The 14,821-nt window shown below is 44.1% G+C and overlaps 1 protein-coding gene across 1 annotated transcript in view; it reads left to right on the top strand.

Annotated features, from left to right (window-relative positions):
* The window catches only part of LOC138961399 (uncharacterized), a 61,814-nt gene extending 53,881 nt beyond the window's left edge, over positions 1–7,933 (top strand). The window contains exons 4-6 of the mRNA XM_070333019.1: positions 5,379–5,663; positions 6,664–7,134; positions 7,555–7,933. Coding sequence (XP_070189120.1) covers positions 5,379–5,663; positions 6,664–7,134; positions 7,555–7,704 — 906 coding nt within the window. The 3' untranslated portion in view covers positions 7,705–7,933. The remainder of the gene's footprint in view (positions 1–5,378; positions 5,664–6,663; positions 7,135–7,554) is intronic.
* Positions 7,934–14,821: the final 6,888 nt, after the last annotated feature.

Genomic DNA, 14,821 nt, shown 5'->3' on the forward strand with positions numbered 1-14,821 from the left:
CGTTCTTTTATGTTTTAACGCATCGTGGGACCCTCCCCATGATTTTTTTGGACCGGTACGTGTTTTCGGCTTCTATGGTGCGTATTGTACGCAGGGATGCATAGTCTGGGGAGCCCTGCTAGTTACACCCCCGGTATAGGGGTGTGTATAGGATTCGGTCGATGTGTTTGTTTGTTTGTTTGTTTGTTTGTGTGTGTGTTTGTGTTCGCATATAGATCTCAAGAATGAACGGACCGATCGTCACCAAACTTGGTGAACAGGTTCTATACATTGCTGAGACGGTCCTTACAAAAATTGGGACCAGTCAAACACACGGTTAGGGAGTTATTGGTGGATTACGATTCTACACGGACTTATAGAGGGACATATTAATGGTCAAAGGGAAATAACCTTCTCAGTTGGTGGCAGTGAGAATGGTAAGGACGGGGGTGTTTTTCCTACCTCGGAGGAATTTCTTGAACCAAGTTATTTTACTGAGGAAGAAACGCTTCCTGGCTTATTGTCAGCGTGCTGACGTACAGAGAATCCCACACAAATGAGGCAGAATGGTAATTTTATGTTTTATACCCATGCACTTTCAGCAATTTACTGTTTAAAAAAGCTTACATTCCTTACGAAATGTTATGCGTGTGTGCGTCGCAGCGGTTAATGTGGGTGAGTGAATGATGTCGTACTTACTTGTGTGCGTGCGTGCGTGCGTGTGTGTGCGTGCGTGCGCCAGTGTGTGTAATATCTACCATTGTATTGTGATTTGTTTTGGTGTGAAATGTATTGAGATCTTCTACTTATACTTAAATGTATTGTTGCTATAACTTGATCGAATAAAGTTGTTTAAGTATCCGTAATGCTGTGCGTGTGTGTTTGTGTTTGTGTGTGTGTGTGTGTGTGTGTGTGTGAGTGGTGTGTGTGTGTGTGTGTGTGTGTCTGTTTCTGTCCGCCTGTCTATGTCTGTGCAAGCATGTGTGCGTGCTTTCGACGTGCGTGCGTGAGTTCATACGTGCGTTCATTTGTTCGTGCCTGTGCGAGTAATTATTAACTTCTCCAAGTTGGTCAGAACTGGTTTCGTGTTTGTAATTTATTTGAAATGAAAGCTTAATCATTTTTGTTTGTGTCCGAGCCTCAAACATTCGGGAACATGGCACAGAAAACGATTTAGAGAGCTTGAAACGGAGTGAAGCGGTGGTTCGACCCTCCATTTATAAGACTCCTTCTATATCTTTACTGCAGTAAGGCCAAAGGAGCAGGGATCTCCAATCGACCGGCATAATGATACAAGCTCCTGTGGTCGAATAGTTGTGTTGTGTTACACTTGCTCCTGTCACATGTGTCAGTTGCTTTCCCCCAAGGATCAAGTCTCAACAATTGTGTGTCTCTGTCACTTTCGTTCCGCTTGCTCCTGTTCTATTTGTTCACATCAGAAGTGGATCAAACTAGAAGTGCTCAACCACTATTACTATCAGTCGACACGCGGTGATACATATGCCCTTTGACCTTTTGGGAGGGGGGGGGGGTCTTCCGTACTAAAAATAGAATACGGGATTCTGGGAAAGCTGTTCAAGGGTACTTACGCATATATTCGATTTTCAGTACACGACTCAAAATGAATAAAATACAAGAATAAAGAGAACAGAAAAGAAGAGAGAAAAAAAATGGAGTAAAAGGGTTTTTAAATCCTTGCCTTTTACGGAACTCGAACCCGAGACCGGCGGGACAGGGGGCAAGCGTTCTACCACTGGGCCAACCCCGCACACAATTGCCAGGCGTGAAAATAAGGATTGAGTCTAATTGTCCATGCTATTGTCTTGTCCTGTCTCCCTTCCGAAAATAAGGAAGTGGAAAATACCACGCTGGGGATTTTCCATACGAAAACCCACGTCATAGGTTCAGAGGTCGGCTGCATTACCATACGCGACAAATAACTCCCAGAACAGTTGATTTCATTGGTTAGTTTGGATACTACAGGTCATTGACGGGACCAACCCATGCCTTAGTTTCATATTTAGGATTCCAAAATGTCGCGAGTTGTCAGTGTTGTTGCGAAGCGAAGCGGCGTGCAGAAGGAAGGTAGTGACTGTGTGTGCATGAAACAGTGGTGTTGTGATAGATGGATAAGTGAGTGATGAGGGTGAATGAGTTAGCCAAATCAAGAGCTCGAGGTGTCAATGCTACTTTGGCCAAAACCCAATGCAAGCGGACGGACGCGATTCTGGTGCCGGGAATGTTCCGGCTGTGGCCACATGGCTGTGGCGCTTTGTGTTGATCCGTGCTTCGAAGTGTGGCACACAAAGAAGGATGTTCTCCGTGCATAAACCGAGTTCTAAACAAGTCATTTATACAAAAACTGTAAATACTGTGACAGCAAGTGTTTCTTTTCTTCTATGGATAAAACCCAACGCAATGGGACTCGATTCTGGTGCCTGGAATGTGGTGTGGCGTTTTGCGTTGAGCTGTGCTCTGTGGCACTGTAAATACTGTGACAGCAAGTGTTTCTTTTCTTCTACATGGATATATTCATCATAGTCATCACCCAGTCATCTCATTGTATCATTCAGGTTAGTAAATTCTTTTTTGAGTATTCACTAACAACATTTTGTGCATATTTTCAAACATGTCTGTAGTATTTATGTGGTGCCTCTGGACTTTTTTTTATTTAAATTGTTGACATTTTCAATAGCATACCACACAAACACAACAAGCCTTTTGACAAATACAAAGTACATTTCTGAAACAATGAAAGATCTTTCTTTAATTGTGTGCAAAAAGTAAGTCTCCACATGTACTAGTTTTTTTACAATATTTTTTTCAAAATACAATATTTTTTTCAAAATTTTCAAATTTTGGTTGTCAGCAGGCTATTTATTGACATTTTCAATAGCATACCACACAAACACAACAAGCCTTTTGACAAATACAAAGTACATTTCTGAAACAATGAAAAATCTTTCTTTAATTGTGTGCAAAAAGTAAATCCCCACATGTACTAGTTTTTTTACAATATTTTTTTCAAAATACAATATTTTTTTCAAAATGTCCCAATTTTGGTTGTCAGCAGGCTATTTATATGCTTTGGCGCATGCGTTCTGAGTGTATAGTCATGTCATAGGGTGGACGTGTTGCAAAACATACATTACATGCCTGCCGGCTTCTCGAGCATGTGTCGACTCTTCGGTTTCCGAGTTTCTCCGTTCGTATTTGTGATTTGTACGTTTTCTTGATCTCATCATTTACATGATTGTAGTCGCGGTGATACTCGATAGGAAATTTCACACAAGCCGATGTTACTTAAAAATAGAATGGGTAAGTCTGGGAAATTGTCCGCTGGAAGTACTAAATAATTATGCAACTTTTTGATTATTTCGATTCATTAGACGTTTGGAATGAATAAAATACAAGCATTACGAGTTCAAAATTAAAAAAAAAAGTTAAACAAATGAATAAATTACCGTCGAAGAGGATCGAACCCGTGACCACCAATGTAAGGAAAAGCGATCGGGTGCTTTACCCATGAGCTATTCTATCGCACGGATGGCGAGGGAGATGTTAACTTCAAATATTACACTTAAGTTCTCGAGCGTGGGGATCAGTATTGACTCAACTCGAGTTTCCGAGTCTCTCCGTTCGTATTTGTGTACTGTTCTCTTAATCTCACTGTTCGAGGCAAGTTGAGTTGATAACTGACCCTATGCTCCCGTTCACTTCGTTTTAAGTTTAGAAAGCATTATCAAGTAGCGTTAATTTCTAGCGTGACCGACATTATGTTGTTGTCTGGCTCCGAAATGCATTGACGAAAGGCGCTGACGTCACTGCATGAAAGGATTTCCCTACCCAGAATCTTAAATTCTTGATGACATACAAAGGATTTTGTTCGGGAGGACGACGATCTATGGACGGTTTATTATTTAAAGGGAAGCAAGCGGTTAAAAACGGGCGCCGACAGAGCCAATGAACAGTGATATCAACTTGTAGCTCTCATTGAGTCACTTGAGAAAAAGTGACTCTATGTAATCGGTCAGTGTTAGTCTGTCCGGCCGGCCGGCCGTCCGGCCGGCCGTCCGGCCGGCCGTCCGTAGACACCACCTTAACGTTGGACTTTTCTCGGAAACTATCAAAGCGATCGGGCTCATATTTTGTTTAGTCGTGACCTCCAATGACCTCTACACTTTAACGATGGTTTCGTTGACCTTTGACCTTTTTCAAGGTCACAGGTCAGCGTCAAAGGAAAAATTAGACATTTTATATCTTTGACAAAGTTCATCGGATGTGATTGAAACTTTGTAGGATTATTCTTTACATCAAAGTATTTACATCTGTAGCCTTTTACGAACGTTATCAGAAAAACAAGGGAGATAACTAGCCTTTTCTGTTCGGCAACACACAACTTAACGTTGGGCTTTTCTCGGAAACTATAAAAGTGACCGGGCTCAAATTTTATGTGAACGTGACTCATTGTGTTGTGAATAGCAATTTCTTCCTGTCCATCTGATGCCTCATATAATATTCAGAACTGCGAAAGTGACTCGATCGAGCGTTTGCTCTTCTTGTTCACTTGTGTTCACATACAATTGTTATCCCTTTTCTGCGTCCGATGAAAAACACAAAAAGGCGACATTTTCTATGCCTCTCACCAAGTTTTGGAATTGACTGACACAAATTTCCTCATCGAATGTGTCATCTGTTGCGCACGGCGTGGCTTACAATATCTAATTTAAATACTGAAATGAATATTGACCGTGGCTTGTTGACAGACCGGAGAGCCGGAGCGACACAGTGGTTAGAGCGCTTGCCTTTCACGCTGTAGGTCGTGGGTTCGATCTTCATCCGGGGAGAATACAAATGCCCGATTTTTCCGAGCGTTCTCCAGTCTACCCAGCTGGAAATGGGTACCAGACCTGTGGTGACAAAGGCAGCGAAGGAGAGGAGATGGGCACCGCCTTCATAAAGCTGGCCCAAGAGTAGTTGAGATCTCTAACATCTCGTTCCCACACACACACACACACACACACACACACCCAGACACACACATACACACACATACAGACACACACGCACCCACACACACACACACACACCCACACACACACACACACACACACACAGAGACACACATACACACACACACACACACCCTGCACCCCGCCAGGGCCTGAATTTGTAGTACGTGATTTCGGCTTCTTTTGTGACAGAACGCAGGGACGCACAGTTTAGGGAGACCTGGCCGTGACCAGATTCTTCATGCTTCTCTGTTCAGGAACACAGTATAGTAGTTTCACAGTAAAGAGGGTGGCTTTCTCCGATATCGGACTGCTTCTGCTTGTCTGTTCAGAGACAGAGTAGAAAATTGTTTTCTCTCAGCAGCTTGTTCGTTTTTGTCTTTTCAGGAAAGTTCAGAAACGTTGGAAAGGAAGGACCCTCGACTGTTATCTGTCCTACTGCACTGGCTGGTCAAACCAACACCACGCTACCACGTCACTTTGGTCACGGCGTTCCTGGACATCGGAGAATTCGCCAAAACCCGCCCGGAACGCAAGCGTGACCACAGGTTGTATGAGACGTGGTCCTCCGCTTACTTCCGCGTGCTGTCTCCCGTCGTGCTCTACACGGACTCAGAGAGCTTTGCACGTCACTTCCTCTCCGTCAGGCGGAAGTTGCTGAACGTCACCAAGGTCACTCTCCCTTTCTCCCTCTCTCCCTCTCTAACACTCTCTCTCCCTCTCTCACACTCTCTCTCTCTCTCTCCCTCTCTCTCTCTCTCCCTCTCTCTTCTCTCTCTCTCTCTCTCTCTCTCTCTCTCTCTCTTTACACCCCCGGTATAGGGGTGTGTATAGGTTTCGGTCGATGTGTTTGTGTGTTTGTGTGTTTGTGTTCGCATATAGATCTAAAAAAATACGACCCATTAATTCTTCCAGTTTCCCCACAGAACAACACTCTCTCTCTCTCTCTCTCTCTCTCTCTCTCTCTCTCTCTCTCTCTCTCTCTCTCTCTCTCTCTCTCTCTCTCTCTCTCTCTCTCTCTCTCTCTCTCTCTCTCTCTCTCTCTCTCTCTCTCTCTCTTTCTTTACACCCCCGGTATGGGGGTGTGTATAGGTTTCGGTCGATGTGTTTGTGTGTTTGTGTGTTTGTGTTCGCATATAGATCTCAAGAATGAACGGGCCGATCGTCACCAAACTTGGTGAACAGGTTCTATACATTCCTGAGACGGTCCTTACAAAAATTGGGACCAGTCAAACACACGGTTAGGGAGTTATTGGTGGATTAAGATTCTACAAGGACTTATAGAGGGAGATATTAATGGTCAAAGGGAAATAACCTTCTCAGTTGGTGGCAGTGAGAATGGTTATTTCCCTTTGACCAACGGGGGTGTTTTTCCTACCTCGGAGGAATTTCTTGGGTTTTTTTCTCTCTCTTATCTCCTTTGTTCATGCTATTGTCTTGTCCTGTCTCCCTTTTACCTTTGTTGTTGTCGAATATATAAAGTTAATGCATATTTAGGTGGGTTTTTTTGTTTAAAGAGCAAGCTGTTACCGTCTCGCCGCAAAATATTGTAATCCATATTTTTGTTTCTCCTGTTAGGGTCACCACAATAAGCTTGAGCTTGTTGATGATCCTTAACATGTATTATCATGCATTATCCATAAATTGTTGAATACACCTTGTTTAAACCAAGGTGGTGATGGTCCGGCGCGACGGACTGTGGTCTTTCGGGCTGAAGGACAGGATCGCCGCCGTGTACAGCCGCCGAGACTACCCCAAGAACTACCCCAACACGGTGTACCCCGAGTACACGTGTCTGACCCACGCCAAGATGGACTTTCTCCAAGACGCCGTGGACAACGCCGACTTCCCCAGCCGTCTGGTGGCCTGGATGGACGTGGGGTACCTGCGGGACATCGCGGGCAAGAACTTCACCGGGTACTACAACCTTCTTCCACCCCTCAACCTACCCTTAGACGCTTCTCGAGTTCTGTGCGGTCAGGTGGTGAAGCCCAACTTCACCACACCGTGGCTTACGGTCATCCGCAGAAACCGCAACTGGGTCGCTGGCGGGTTTTTTCTTGCCACGCCTGACGTCATGACGCGCTTCGTGACGCAGTACCGTAGAGCGGTGACGTCATTCCTGGCACTGAACGAGAGTCAGGTAAGTTTGTGTATGCATGAATGTCGTGTCGGGCGCGCGAGCGCGTGGTGGGTGTGTGTGTGTGTGTGTGTGTGTGTGTGTGTGTGTGTGTGTGTGTGTGTGTGTGTGTGTGTGTGTGTGCGCGCGCGTGTGTGTGTGTGTGTGTGTGTGTGTGTTTGTGCGTGTGTGGGTGAGAGACAGACAAATAGACAGACAGACCCACGGCATAGATATATATGTATATATATATAGAGAGAGGAAGATAGAGATTTGTTTCTTGTTTTTTTTTCTCACAATATCTATGAGACTCATGTGCAAGTGTGGGTATGGTTAGTCACTTGAGACGAAATATACAAACAGCAGAGGGAACTTGGGACTAAAAAACAGGCTATCCATATATCAAGTTGGGTCGTCTAACTGCAGATGGATTGTGTGTGACAGGTGGAGCAGCAGGTGATCTACGCCATGTACACCAACGACGGTCGCCGTATGGTCAAGCCCATAGTGGAGCTACAGGCCGTGCCGGGTGGCTGGTTCACCATCGGCTTCAGGTGCCTCAGGCCCTCCAACATGACGTTGCTGCTCACATAGCGCTCAATGCATGAAAAGCGTGGCAACAGACAATGCCTTCCTGTGCTAGTAGGTTCCACGAAAGAGTGAAAAGAGTGGCAAAAGACTAAGATTTCCCTTTCTATACTGTTCAAAAAAAGAAACGCATAGTTGCTACTTGCCAAATTTGTTTTATTTTTCGAAAAAATTAACAGAAAATCCAATATTTAGATTATTTGTTTGAAATTTGGTATGGACACAGTTGAATGCACACACAGTTCATTTGCATCTTCAAATCAATCAGTCAATCAATACGATTGGGTGCCGAGGCTGTCAAGTCAGTAGGGGGTGTGACTGCCTTGAGCAGCAACAACTGCCCGGCACCTTCTGGGCATGGACTGGATCAGATGCCGGATATCTTGCTGTGGGATGGTGTCCCACTCCTCCTGAAGTGCCTGCAATAGATCGCGGTGATTTGCCGGCGCTTCTTCTCGCCTGCGCACACGTCTGTCCAATTCATCCCAGAGGTGTTCTATCGGGTTCATGTCTGGCGACATGGATGGCCAGGGAAGCACCTGGACATGGTGGTCGGTGAGGAACTGGGTGGTGAGTCGTGCTGTGTGCGGGCGAGCGTTGTCCTGCTGGAATATGGCATCCTGGTCAGACAGAAGAGGAAGGGCGTGTGGGCGCAGAATTTCCTCCACGTATCGCTGGGCAGTTATGCGCCCTTGGACGTGCACCAGGGTGCTCCTTCCAGCGGTATTGATCGCCCCCCACACCATGACGCCTCCACCACCATGAACGGGTGCCTCATCCACACAGTTGGGCGCGTAACGTTCGTTTACTCTCCGGTAGACCCTCCTCCGACCATCATGTCGCTGGAGCAGGAAGTAGGACTCGTCGCTGAACCACACGTGTCTCCAGTGATTCCGGACGGTCCAGCGAAGGTGCTGGTTGCCCCACTGCACTCGGTTCTGGCGATGGCGGCGGGTGAGGACAGCTCCTCTGTGAGGTCTGCGAGCTCTCAAACCAGCTTCATGCAGGCGGTTCCGCACGGTCTGGTCCGATAATCGGTGTGGCCCGGGGAGAGCCTGGACAGAAGATGAGGCCGACAGGAAACGATTCCGGAGGTGGCGGAGCCGTATGAAGCGGTCGTGAGCAGCAGTTGTCGCCCTTGGTCTTCCCGCTCGTGGCAAGTCAGCAACGGAGCCAGTGGCTTGAAACCTGACCCACAGTCTACTGATGGTGCTCTGGGACACGTGGAAGTGCCTGGCGATTGCACTTTGACTTTGGCCTGCTTGTAAACGACCCAATGCAATTTGGCGGTCTTCTCTGCTCAATCGGGCCATCTTTCGTCGCTGAATTGTCGTCTGATTTCTTTGTGGCGAACAATCCGCTTTTATGGGTTTTGGAAGACATGGTGAGAGCTCAATATTCCCCGAGTTTCACGAGATTACACTGAAGCATGACGAGTGGTCATGCCAAATGAGCAATTTTGACATTGTAGCCACTGATAACGCATGCGTCACGTGCAGAGCTCACTTGTGGCAATGGACGAAAGGTCGACGACCAGATAAACATTTTCTGCAGTTTGGTGGATATCCTTGTAGCCATATAACTAAATTAACCAAATATTACAAGCTATGCGTTTCTTTTTTTGAACAGTATAGTAGGGAAAGGGGATGTATGGATGGATGGATAGTTTATTCATTAAGGCCATAGCCCCGTATGAAGGGTTGTGAAATGAAAAGAAAAATATACAAACGAATAAATACATTAAGAACATCAAACATGACGAATCATACAACATCAAATATCTATATCTATATACGGCTTGTGTGTGTCTGTCTGTCTGTCTGTCACTTCGCGATGCACGGCCAAAGTTCTCGATGGATCTGCTTCAAATTTAGTGGGCATATTCAAGTAGACCCCGGACACAATCTGGTCGATGAAAATTTTCAACACGTGCTCTAAGCGCGGCGCGGTGAACCGATTTTGGTTTTTCTGTACATCCATTCCCAGTAACTCTTCCTTATCTTCTCCAGTGTTTTGCGCGTTTATCTCCCTTCCTTCGTGTGGCGTCAATCACGTCAACACGTGCTCTCTCGCGATCCACCCGGCGAAGCGGGTAATCATCTAGTTTAAAGGCATATGTACTCGATGACTATACACGCTAATTGCTTTACCAACAGCTGGAGACATGCTAAATTAAGTTCCCTGCAAAATAGTGTGGTCTAGGACCCCTTCAATGTTGAGATATGTTAATTTTCATTTTGATCTGGATCGTCCTATTTATAGATTTGGCAACACATGTAACGTTGATGCAAGGGAGCTAACACCGCGGCTTTGTTGACATCCTCACTTTTTCAGAGGCTAGAACAAGCTGTAATGCATGTATTATGGTCCGCGCATGGTGACATATCGTCATTATATGGTCTTATGGTGCGTTTGACATCGATTATGGGCAAACTACACTTTGTAAACACGGGAGCGCGTACATATGCCTTTAACAATACAGTAGTACAGTTTGGATACATACATGTATGCGTACTCTAATCTAACATCGAATTCAGTCTCCGAAATGATTTATACAAATGTATGGTGAGGTTCCTTGAATCAGTTATAATTATTACTGGAAGATACTTACAAGACCATCTTAAAGCTACAGGGATGTCTACAATATTTCTGGAGAATATACAGTTCTCTGATGTCTGCAAGTGCAGGGAAAGGGGGTTAATCCAAGAGAGAGAGCGGACATTGTCACCGTTTTAATGAATATGGGCAAAACAGCCCCTTTCACTTTGGGATAAGGGGGGAGGGGAGGGAGGGTGATAGATAATCGAACGATCCGCGATGTTCGGGTTTTCACAATGGTTTTTATTCCGTTACAATTATTGCATCGTTCGCAATTCGGATTCCAAGTCAGGAAACAGGCCTAACTGTGCCGGTATTTATCAGCACAGATCGTAATTGTCACGAACATAACAGAATTCTGCGGGAGAACAGCCTGTGATCCAGCTAGACGTGTCAGTATCACATGGAACGTGCAGATAACACCTGAATGTCCGCCGCCAAGTGGTCGACTTGAGAGAGAGAGAGATGGGACGGATAGACACACACACACACACACACACACACACACACACATACACAAACTCTCTCACACACACACACACACACACACACACACACACACACACACACACACACACACACACACACACACACACACACACACACTCACACAGCGAAAGAGGAGGCAAATACTTCTTTATTAACAAGGGCATTTTATTAGCATTTATAAGCAAACGGGAGAGACAAAAAAGGCATCCAACTCGGATTCCAAAAGTAGGCTGTTCCGTCTTTCACACGCTGGCTTTTTCAACAACGATTGTCACGAACACAGTCCCACACGACACGCGCAAATATAACAGCTGAAGGTTCGCCGTGGGAAAGAGGGAGAGATAGACATTTATTAGAAACCAACATTTGCGCAGCACAGAGGCGAACTTACAGGCGTTTTTACATTTAGTCAAGTTTTGACTAAATGTTTTAACATAGAGGGGGAATCGAGACGAGGGTCGTGGTGTATGTGTGTGTGTGTGTGTGTGTGTGTGTGTGTGTCTGTCTGTCTGTCTGTCTGTCTGTCTGTCTGTGTGTGCGTGTGTGTGTGTAGAGCGATTCAGACTAAACTACTGGACCGATCTTTATGAACTTGTACATGAGAGTTCCTGGGAATGATATCCCCGGATGTTTTTTTTCTTTTTTTCGATAAATACCTTTGATGACGTCATATCCGGCTTTTTGTAAAAGTTGAGGCGGCACTGTCACACCCTCATTTTTCAATCAAATTGATTGAAATTTTGGCAAAGCAATCTTCGACAAAGGCCGGACTTTGGTATTGCATTTCAGCTTGGTGGCTTAAAAACTAATGAATGAGTTTGGTCATTAAAAATCGAAAACTTGTAATTAATTTTTTTTTTTATTAAACGATCCAAAAACAATTTCATTTTATTCTTCGTCCTTTTCTGATTCCAAAAACATATACATATGTTATATTTGGATTACAAGCAAGCTCTAAAAATTAGAAATATGAAAATTATGATTAAAATTAATTTTCCGAAATCGATTTTAAAACAATTTCATCTTATTCCTTGTCGGTCCCTGATTCCAAAAACATATAGATATGATATGTTTGGATCAAAAACAAACTCAGTAAGCTAAAAAGAATAGACATACAGAAAAGCGTGTTATCCTGCTCAGCGCGACCACTACCGCACTATTCTGCATGGCTTGTCGATTTCACTGCCTTTGACACGAGCGGTGGACTGACGAAACCACGAGTATGTGGTCTTGGTGAAAAAAGCAGTGCGTTCAGTTTCATTCTGTGAGTTCGACAGCTTGACTAAATGTTATTTCGCCTTACGCGACTTGTTTGTAAATGTGAATAAACTTGCTCACAGATTTCAACTTGATTCCCAACGAAAACCATTCTTGTTTTTAATTTCGAGGATGCAGATATGAAAGTGTGAAAGGAGCACGCATTTCATTTTCATTTTCATTTCATTTTCATTACTTTATTGTCCCATCGCTGGGAAATTCGGGTCGCTTCCTCCCAGTGGAAAGCTAGCAGCAACGGAGTCGCGCTACCCAAGTGTCTGCGTGTTTAGGTGTATTCAGCCACCTGCACTTATGGCAGAATGACCAAGGTCTTTTACGTGCCATTGTGATGACACGGGTGTGGGACATGGCTTCCGTCTCTGGGTCTGCACATAAAGTTGACCCGTGTCCGTCCCGGCCCGAATTCGAACCTGCGACCTTTCGATCACAAGTCCAGTGCTCTTCCAACTGAGCTTCCGGGCCCCGTTGTGTGTGTGTGTGTGTGTGTGTGTATGTGTGTGTGTGTGTGTGTACAATACAATACAATACAATACAATACAATAATCTTTATTCATCTCTAAAAGAGAAATTACAAGCTTGACTGTGTGTCTGTAAAATCAATCAATTAATCAATCAATCAACCATGCATGTAGTAACATTCACATCGCATATTCACATCGCATATACACGCAAACATTGTACCCACACACTTACTAAAATAAGCCTACAAATAGAAGCAATGCATTGCCTGTTTAAAAATTATATCACATTATCACCTTATCACACTTTAACCACATTATCTTCTCACACTTGTATCCTATAAGTCAATATGACTAACAACAGAGAAAAACAACTGATAAAAGGATGTAAAGATTATGCCGTTGTCGGAGCGACATGTGTGTGTGTGTGTAAGTGTGTGTGTGTAAGTGTGTGTGTGTAAGTGTGTGTGTGTAAGTGTGTGTGTGTGTCTGTAAGTGTGTGTGTGTAAGTGTGTGTGTGTAAGTGTGTGTGTGTGTAAGCGTGTGTGTGCGTGTGTGTGTGTGTGTGTAAGTGTGTGTGTTTGTGTGTAAGTGTTTGTGTGTAAGTGTGCGTGTGTGTGTGTGTGTGTGTGTACAGGAAGTGTGCGTGTGTGTAAGTGTGTGTGTGTGTGAATGTGTGTGTGTGTGTGTTATCAAGATTTGTTTTTGCACTCAACAATTTCAAGTACACACACACACACACACGCACCAACACACACACACACACACACACACACACACACACACACATACACACACACACACACACACAACAATGTTTCAATTCCAAGGAAGCAGGTACCACAGTCGGAGAGAACCGCGTTAAAACCGAGGCAAAGTTGTGGTGAAAAGCAATAATGTTGACCTTCCAATTATAGACTCAATCCTTATTTGAACTTCATTTTCATATTCATATTCACTTCAATGAGCTCACCTCATTCGGGTGGGGCACCATCCTACAAATGTCATTACAGTGGAACCCCCCTTTTATGTGTGTGTGTGTGCGTGTGTGTGTGTGTGTGTATGTGTGTGTGTGTAAGTGTGTGTAAGTGTGTGTGTGTGTGTGTGTGTAAGTGTGTGTTTCTGTTCATAAAATCTGTAAATTTACCTCCATTTTAAGACTCCGCCCTTTTTAAGACGTAATTATCACAGATGTTTGAAGGTCTGAAACACAGGAGCTTGCATCCAACTGCCGGTCGATCATTATTTACTCCTGCATGTTTATTATTTACTGCTGCATCCTACCCTTACTACTACTATTTAATGCAGTAGTGAATTGTAGTAGTAAGGAGACTGTATGGAATAAGGAGTAAATATTGATCGACCGGCGATTGGATACAAGCTCCTGTGGTCTGAAAAGGGGGCTTCCACTGTATGTTACCATTCATGGCACGAAGTATCTTTTCTTTCGCTTTGTATTTCGACTCAATAGTGCGTCACAGAGGTCAATGTAAAACGGTCTCGCTGATTCTTACACTGTGATGAACCCTTTCAGATTTGATTTTGTTTTTTGTTTTGTTCACCCACCTTCAATGCATAACATTCAGATTTGATTATTTATTTGTTCACCCGCCTTCAACGGATAAAATTCAGAATTGATTTTTTTTGTTTGTTACCCACCTTCAACGCATTACATACCTTTGCCGGTACAAATCCAGCACCTATAGCAACCTGCATAAGCAGTGGACTCGTTGCAATAGAACGGATTTACGCTTTTGTTCACACTGCATTGGTGGCTTTTGTTGTTAACTGTGTCATTCAATGCAAGGCGTCAAACCGTCAAACCATCAACCTGTCGCAGAATAAGGGTGCAGTGCAACAACCAAACATTCGGCGTAATGTACCCCTGAGATATTTGAACTCGGCCTTTGGGTTGTCCAGGCCCAAAAAAAAATTAGGTGTGGTTACGGTAACATACTTGTAGCCAAAAAAAATAGGGTAGGAAGGTAGGCAATCACTTTTTTTTTTTTTTACTTTTTTTTTCTAATGTGTACAAATTAAACGTACTTGACAGGGAAATAAGTGTGCGACTCGGGCGATTTCGCTTTCATTGCGTTTTCTGCACTGGTTTTTTTTTTTTTTTTTTTTTTGACAAATGTAATACAAAGTTATAGGGTCGGCCCCTAAAAATAGGGTAGGTCGGGTTACCGTAACCACACCTATTTTTTTTTTTTTTAGGCCTTACACACTGTCACTGTTCTGTCACTAGTCTGGTATAACAATTAAGGCTTTGAATATCAACAACAGCAACAACAACGTAA

This window comes from Littorina saxatilis, linkage group LG1 (genome assembly GCF_037325665.1).
Source record: "Littorina saxatilis isolate snail1 linkage group LG1, US_GU_Lsax_2.0, whole genome shotgun sequence".
NCBI lineage: Eukaryota > Metazoa > Mollusca > Gastropoda > Littorinimorpha > Littorinidae > Littorina > Littorina saxatilis.